General features: G+C 46.0%; 1 protein-coding gene across 1 annotated transcript; it reads left to right on the top strand.

Annotated features, from left to right (window-relative positions):
* Positions 1–1,129: 1,129 nt before the first annotated feature.
* Positions 1,130–1,660, top strand: LOC310906202 (epidermal differentiation-specific protein-like; the record flags this gene model as incomplete). The annotated part of the gene is made up of 1 exon (XM_083855263.1): positions 1,130–1,660. One exon carries the CDS (start codon positions 1,130–1,132, stop codon positions 1,658–1,660), a length of 531 nt encoding a protein of 176 aa, XP_083711389.1.
* Positions 1,661–8,752: the final 7,092 nt, after the last annotated feature.

Genomic DNA, 8,752 nt, shown 5'->3' on the forward strand with positions numbered 1-8,752 from the left:
ACTCCATCCTCTTATTACTTAAAAAATTCAAAAATTCCCTTGCTAGATTTTTGGACCCGACACTTCTACACTGGTTTAGATTCTGTCTTTGCTTAGGAAATAAAAATGTGCAAGAGGAAATGCAGATTTTCTGACACATTCTCATCCAAATCCTTCCTTGAACCTTTCCTTTGCTGTTTTTCTTCTGCAGGAGAATGGCAAGATATTGTCCCATGCTGGTTCTGACGGCAGGGCAGAGAAAGCAGTGTAGAACAGGAAGGTTTGTTACTGTACTGCTGTGAAAATATGTCCTGAAGGGGGCTGAGGGGACAAAAAGCATCTAGAAACTTCCACAGCCCCTGTGTCGCAATGTACTTTGGTGTGTCTGAATTAGTGGGGCTTATCTGGCTTTTGGAGGGTTTCGGTCACTTTTCGTGTTGTCACCTGGGCTGTTGCACAAGACTCCTGTGCAAGTATAAATGCACAGAGGTGAGATGCCCTACACAACCAGCAGCCCTGCACTGCAGGAATTGCCCTCAGCACTCCCCAGCCCTGCAGCTGACATCAAGGTAAGAGGAACACTCTGTAAACAAGAAGCGTAAGGGTTTCTTGGGCAGCTGTGGGAAATGCAGGGGAAGGGAAGGAGGCCTTTAGTGTTGGGGTGAGAGCTGCAGCACAGACAGGAGGGTCTGCTGTCTGCATGTGCACAGACTGAAGGCATCTTTAGGGGAGGAGGAGATGGCTGCTGCAGGACCAACAAACCTTAGCAAGGGAGAGGGTGGAGGGGGCCAGTGAGACACAACTGTGAGGGGTGAATGTGAGAGTATTTTGGAACTTACTCTTGGGTATACACCTGAACCAACACACACATCTAACTCAAACTGGGCCGTTGTGGGCACATACCTCATTTTGTTTTCCCTCGAACCTGAAATTTCTATCTCATACCCTCACTCCTTTCCAGCTGCTGCTATGTTTATTCTTTGTTCAAAATGTGTTGATCCTCCCTTCTTTCTTTTTGCCTCCTCCACATTCTCCATCATTTTGTGTGTACAGACCTCTTAAAAGCATTGCTTGTTTTCTCTCTTCCTTTTGTGCAGACTCTCATCCAGCCCCTAGAGGAAGAAATTTGCACTCCAGAAGTCCTTCTGAGATGGGGAAAATCATCGTTTATGAGCATGTCAACTTCCAGGGTTTGTCCAAAGAATTCACCACTGACACTCCCAACCTAATACCTCTGGGTTGGAATGATATGGTCTCCTCAGTGAAAGTCATTGGCCAGCCTTGGGTGGCTTATAAGCACATTGAGTATAAGGGTCCATTTATGGTCTTTGAGGAGGGAGAATATGAGTCTCTTCCAAAAGGGCCGAATGACAAGATCAGTTCTCTGCAGCTGATCACGGATGATCTGCACAATCCCCAGATCACTCTCTACCAGCATGTTGAATACAAAGGGAGGAGCAGAATCGTCACCGAAGCCACCAATCTGGCTGGGGATAAAGATAATGACATTGTGTCTTCTCACAAAGTCCAGAGAGGGGTCTGGCTGCTGTTTGAGAACAGTGATGAAATAGGACCTCGATACCTTGCTCGAGCAAATGAAGACGTTCCCAATTACACAAAAATCGACTTCAATGACAGGCTTTCCTTCCTGCGTCCCCTTCGCCCTGGCCGTGACTCTTAGACTGCACATCCTGTGAGCCTGAGGGAAGATGCACGTCCAGCAAGAAACCTGAGACTTTGATCTCTGCCTCTGCTTGTGTCCCTTCCTTTGTGATTTGCTTTACAAAGCCCTTGTGTTACCTTGGCCTCTGCCACGGTCTGTAACCTCTTCTGGCTTGGTGTCAATAAAGACTCGCTTGCAAGCAACAGTGGGTCTGGACTGTTTAGTGCAGGTAAATATTGCCCTTTCATGAGGAGATGTCTCTGTGTATCCAGAGAATGGTCCATGTGGTCATTTTGAGACCTTTTTCATGGATCTCCCCTGAAAGGATTTCTCTCCTTCCCGTTTCACTCTTCAGTTACAGTGGGTTCAGGCTTGACTCAACCAGTGCTAAAGTCTTGAGGGGCATGGGGGGGCATCTTGATTATTGCTGTGATCCGGGCCAAACTCTCCCATGCAGACTGCTCCTAAGCATCAGATGTTTGATTGTAACTCGTTGGAGCATGCTGGTGATACAGCCTTCCACTGCCCAAATCACATAATCAAACACTAAGTTCTCATGGCTTTGAATTGACTGATTGGTCAATGCCAGTGGAAAAAAACTGTCTTGTGTTTTTAAACCTGTAGGATCTGGAGAAGGGAGGAGGGATGAAAAGGTCTGTTTTGCCATGTGCAAATTCACCTGGACAAGCAGAGTTCCCAGCCCTCCTCCATCACTCCCAAGGACAGCTGCATGCCCTGAGCTGTGGATTGTCACTGCTGTCACATGGCAGCTCTGCACTGCACTGTTTATCTCCCTCTGTGCTGACCTCCTCCTGCTTGGCACAATTTCCTTGCACTGGTGGCTGGGCTGGTCAGACAGGAGCTGCACTTGGCCTTTCTGAACCTCACGAGGTGCACATGGTGCCAGTGCTGGAGCTTGCCAAGGTCCCTCGGCATGGTCCCTTCCCTCAGCTGATCAGACACATCCCTCAGCTTGGAGTCATCTGCAAACCTGCCCAGGCTGCACTCAATCCCTCTGCCTGTGCCACTGATGAAGACATGGAGCACTGTTGGTGCCAGTGGGGACCTTGAGGGACACCATTTACTACTGGTTTCCATTGATCCTGACAAGGCCGTTCATGTGTGTGTGGCTAACAATTCCATATCTCAAACTACTGCCTGCATTCCTCACTTCTCTGTTGGTTTTTGTAGACACTTGGAGGACAGGGGGGTGTTTGGAGACAAGCAGCACAGCTCCAGCAAAGCCTTCACTTCCTGATCTGCAGGATCAGATCAGTCTGGGGGGTGAGTGGACTGGGAGCAGCTGTGCAGAGGAGGAACTGGGGACAGTGCTGGATGAAAACGTGGCCATGACCCAGCCCTGTGAGCTTGCAGCCTGGAAAGCCAACCCTATCCTGGGCTGCCAAAGACGTAGTCAGCAGTGTAGCAGCATGGGTGGATGGTAAATGGCTGCTGCCTTCCCAAAAGTGTCCCCTCTGGAAGCCGTCGGGCAGGCGCATGGACAGTCACACTGTCCCCACGCACACCCTGGGCAGGAACAGCCACCCACTCACAAGAGACGGGAAGGGGCTGCTGTGCACAGTTCCAGGGGTTTATTAAGGCCACACTCCAAAGGCTCCAGAGACAACTGGCCCAGAATAAAGCAGGGGCCAGGTTTAAATCTGGGGAAAGAGGGGGCAGAGCACCAGGAGTTCATGGTCTGAGGGCACGGGGGTGATGCGGAGTTGGGGCAAAGGGCAACAACCAATAGGGGATATGAGGGTAGATAAGCAGGGATATAAAAACCAATGGGGACACAGGGAAGGGAGAACTTTCCATAACTGGGTAACATATACAGATAACATAGGTGGGTAAGGCCAGTGGGCCAATGCGAAGGCTGAAACTGGGGTACGTTAACATGATGCTGCAGAGCACTATGGGGGAAGCCTTTTTCCTCACCCTGTGTTGTGAGGCAGTCCTGGAGCCTATGGTCCATTCTTCCAGGGCATTGCCCTTGAAGAGCCTTTCCTGGAAGGCTCACAGGCCTCCACAACAGTCAAGGGAGGGGTTTCTTTCCCTTGTGAGGGGAGAGTTCAATGGCACATTTGGAAGAGTATTTTCAAGATGAGGGGTGTGAGGCACTGGCACAGGTTCCCAGGGAAGCTGTGCTTGACCCATCCCTCAAAGGCCAGGCTGGATGGGGCTTTGAGCAACCTGGTCTAGTGGAATATTTCCCTGCTCATGGCAGGGGTTGCAACTAGATGGCCTTTGAGACCACTCCCAGCCAAAATCACAATTCTGTGTATTTTGTGATTCTAGGATGTGCAAATTCAGCAATACCATCAACCTTGTCATGGTTTCAGGTCCCAGTCTCTCAGTTTCATGTTCCTCTTTTTACATCTACAGGACCTGTTTTGCAGCACTTTTAAATTTGGAGTATCTGCACAAGGAGTCTATATAGCTCCAAGTACCAGCAAAATCCTGTGCTTGCCAAGGAGGGCAGCAATGGATATCTAGCCTATCCTACTGTGTAGGGCTGTGTGGACAGAAGTTTCAGGTAAAGCTTTAGCATTTTTTCAGCTAAGGCTGGTTGGTTTATGGTTGTGGCATTGAAGGGTAGAAGAATAGTGTCTTTCTTGCTGCTCCTTAGGCATGTAGGCGATAATGCCTGAAGGCTGTGGAGCACGATGGAAAAACAATACCTATAGAGAAAGAATTCAAGACTATGAAGTGGTTTCATACAATGGGAAAAGAAATAAGGATGCAAGAACATCCATGTTGATGCAATTTCTTTGTCTCTGAAACTATGGCCTGAAGATTCCTGCAATTTCTCTTAGAGTATAACATGTAAGCATTCAGTTAATCATTTTTCTTTTCTTGATAATAGAAACTGCCCTGAAATTGGTGCTTAGGGCTTATTTCTCCTTCCCTTAAGTGGAAGGCCAAACTAGTGAGTTAGGATTAACCTGGCAAAAGTCAGGTAAAGGAATTTATTTCTCTTCAGGGATATCAGAGCCTGGCTATCTTTCACTTCAGGAAAGTTTACTACACTTATAAAAGTCAAGACCTACTCTTGCTGCAGAGTCTAAGACAGTATAGAAAACATTTAGTGAAGGAGGGAGGAAGAGAGGGAGGGACATGGAGAATTCTGTCACTTGCATTTATTCTCTGTAATTATTCCTTGTCTTTTTACGTATTGGATGAAAACAGAAGGTAGTCGCTTTCATTCAAATTTACAAAAAAATCAAACAACCTACAAATACCTGTTTGATTTGCTTGTTATGCATTCATCCAGCTCCCTCCTTTTTGCTGCTTTACTTCTTTCACTTTACTTCTTTCAAAAGGTTTTGTTTCCTTTCCATGGCAGTTGTAAACATAACCCTTCTGTCAAGATGACCAAGGGCCTGGTGAAATCTTGAAGGAGTTGCTATGAGCTCAAGATTTACCTGGAAACCTGTGAAAAGTCAGGAAATCTTTTCGATAGTTAGCTGGCTCATTTCCCATATCTGGAGGCAGCAAAACACATGCCTTAGGGAACTCTATTCTTACCAGAGGAAGAAAAGAGAACTCCAGAACTCCAGCAGATAAAAAAGGGAGCATGCAAAGCTTAATTCCAAACACCTGTGACTGTCTTACAGGCTATTCTCCTGGAGAGGCAGTTGCTTGGCCACCTGCTTGCCCTTCCTCTCTTGCAGTAACATCCCATCATCTGATGACAGGGCAGTCTGTGTGTCTGTGTGTCTGTCTGTGGCTGCCATGCCCAGCTGGAGCTGTGTTACCTGTGGTAAGACTCGCTGCCTCTCTCAGCTCCTCGTGCCCTCCTGCAGCCTCTCTTCTCCTGTTCTCACTCACTGACACAGCCGTGGCCACTTCTCCAGCATCTCCTGTCCCCTCAGCGCCATGCAGGACATATTTCCACAGCAGTGCAGTAACAAACCTTCCTGTTCCACACTGCTTTCTCTGCCCTGCCGTCAGAACCAGCATTGGAAAATTTCCCCATTCTCTGTCCTGCCATGAGCAGCAGCTTGAAGTAGAAACCCCTCAAGGTTCCCTCCAGCCTAAATGCTTCTCGGAGTCCATCCACTCTGCTTGGAATGTCACAGGCACAGGTGCCCCTGCAGCAGAGAAGAGTGTAACCTTCTCTACAAAACAACAAACGTTCAAGGAGGGATTTGGATGAGAATGTGTCAGAAACTTTGCATTTCCTCTTGCTGATATTTGTTTTGTTGTGGTTTTTTTTATTTATTCAAAGACAGAATCTAAAAAAGGCTGAAATGTTGAGTCTAAAACTCAAAGAAATGAATCTTGTAAGTTTTTCAGTGATAAGCGGAGGAAGGAAAGGTGGAGAAGGACTTTGAGACTTCAATATGGGGAATTACATTTGACAACAGAGCAGGTAAGACCTGCTGCTAAATTGGGAAGGAAGTCTGACGTTGGGACAATGGAATTTATAAATATCCAACAAGTAACCCCCAAGTTATTGTACACATGACTTGATGATGTTGCTTTTTCATTGAACTTGAACAATGGATGAAATTGGGCAGAAAGTGACAAAGGCTTTTAAATCTTCCTTAGAATTATTGACAGAAAGATTTATTGTGGAAGAGACCTCCCTAGTCCAAGGCCTTGCTCACAGCAGAGCTACCTCCAAACATGACCAGGTTACACATGGGCATCTTCAAGAGATTTGTGAACCAGCTGCAAGGGTGGAGATTCCCCAGGGTCTCTGGCCTTTCTGCCAGAGCTGAACTATTCTTGGCATGAGTTTTTTCTTCCTTCTTTTATTTCTGAGTTTCCCTGTTTCCATTTTAGCCTCTTTCCAGCTGTCCTTTTGCTGAGCCCCTCTGAGAACACTCAGCCTTGTCTTCTCCAGGCTGAAGAGGACCAGGCCCCTCAGACTCTCCTGGTTCATGGCATGCTCCAGTGCCATCCAGTGGCCTCTGTGGGGCTCTCACCGATTTGTTCCCATTTACCCTTTAATAGGGCATCTGAATCAGAAGCAATATTCCAGGTGTGGCCTTTGCTCAGAGGAGATGGGAATCAACTCTTCCCTTCCCCAGCTCCTGCAGTTCTCCTGCTGTGTGGTCTGCAACTGCCCTTCAACTTCTTATCCAGCAAGAGAAAGGACTGAGAAAGAAGCCATTTTGACAGAAATCAAATTAATTTCTCAGTGGCTGCATATATTGAATACTGTCATGTTTGTGGTCAGGTAAAGCCATTGCAGAAAGAGTGACTGCAACAGGTGCTATTCAGAATCAGGAAAGAAAAGGAGTAAGTTGGGTTGTAAAAACGCAAAACAGGAGAATCCTTTGCTCACAGACTACATGAAAGCTGAAGTTAGGTGACCAAGATGCTTTTCTGCTTCCCCAGAGCTTTCTCCAAAGAGTTGAGATGTGTGAGCCAAGTGAGTCAACTGTGTGAGTGTGAGAGGGCAAGTGGCTGAAATCAAGAGTGAAAAGAAACTAAGAGTGGCCAAGCAACCTCAGTGTTGTTGAGAGAAGCATGATGGATATCTCATTGATGAAACACCAGATCAGTCCTGCGACTTCAGCTCCTAACAGAATGAATTTGCAATCTTCTTATGCTTTTCTTGGTTTGTCAGCAAAGTGCTCTCCTAACTGGCAAAGCTCCATGGCAATTTTGCTTAGAAGTTCAATCACTGATGAGACAGGCCAAAGAAAGTCAAGAGATGGGGCAGATCTGTTGGATCTCACATGCTTCCAACAATTAATTATTCAATGCAGTTAAATTAATAGTAGACCTGTTGTATGCAACCAGAAATATGGTAACTTTTCTATTTGGGGGAAGCAGGGAGATTTGTTATGAGAGGCTGAAGCTGCTATTTTCTCAGTTCCTTTTACTTAGGAAGTTTCTTTTGCAGAAAGGTGTTTTTTTTAATTGAAAAAAACAGTTTTTCAGGAATTCTGAAAGTAGGCATGGGCCAGGAATGAAATTGTGGTTAGCATCTGTGATGTGTCCTAGATGTGATTCTTATTCTAAATTAGTCAGAAATCCAGAAGACATTGGTGTCAAAGGTATATGTGTTGTGGGAGGGAGGTGCATGTGTGTTTGTCCTGAGAAGCTGTGAAGAAACAGGGAGGGGAAGAGAGTGTTATTTTTGCAATAGACTAGTCAATAAATCTGCTGTGAGCATGAACATCTCTAATGTGGAATAGTCTGCTGAGAGCCTTATTTAGAACAAGATTCCTCAGGAACAATACAGCTGAGGTAACACTGGCATTTGCCACTCTTGATGCTTAAGTCATGAACTTGAGTGATGCTGCAAGCCAGAGGATTGTGGGATCATAAGATAATTAAGGTTGAAAGTGACCCTTGGCTGCCGTGGGGTCCAGTCTGCTGCTAAATAAGGCCAGAGACCCTGGGGAATCTCCACCCTTGCAGCTGGTTCACAAATCTCTTGAAGATGCCCATGTGTAACCTGGTCATGTTTGGAGGTAGCTCTGCTGTGAACAAGGCTGTGGACTAGGGAGGTCTCTTCCACAATAAATCTTTCTGTCAGGAAATCTAAGGAAGATTTTAAAGCCTTTGTCACTTAATGGTTAATTGCCTCCACTGTTCAATTTCAATGAAAAAGTGTCATCATCGAGTCATGTGTACAATAACTTGGGGGTTACTTGTTGGATATTTATACATTCCATTGCCCCAACATCAGACTTCCCTCTCAATTCAGCAGCAGCTCTTACCTCCTCTGTTGTCAAATGTAATCCCCTCCCCTGAACTCAAAGTCCTTCTCCACCTTTACTTCATCCTTTTATTACTGAAAACTTACAAGAATTCTTTGCTATTAAAAAAAGCTTTGCACTAGCAAATGCGGCATTCCAGAAATCACTTGATACATATCCCTCCTTGAACCTTTCCTTTGCTGTTTTGTAGGATTGCACTCCTCTGCTGCAGGGGCACCTGTGCCTGTGACATTCCAAGCAGAGTGTGAGGCATAGATTTAGAAGAATTAAAGATTGTAGTCAAAATAGATAGTGCTGAGATAATGTAGCTAGAACTTCCCTTTTGCTAACAGAAGCCAGACTGAAAGAACTGATAATCCTTGGAAGGAACCGATCAATCAGAGGAGCTGTCAAACTAGGGCTTCTGCATCCTGAATAATCAATAGAC

This window comes from Zosterops lateralis (genome assembly GCF_965231275.1).
Source record: "Zosterops lateralis genome assembly, chromosome: 2".
In the NCBI taxonomy this organism is placed as follows: Eukaryota; Metazoa; Chordata; class Aves; order Passeriformes; family Zosteropidae; genus Zosterops; species Zosterops lateralis.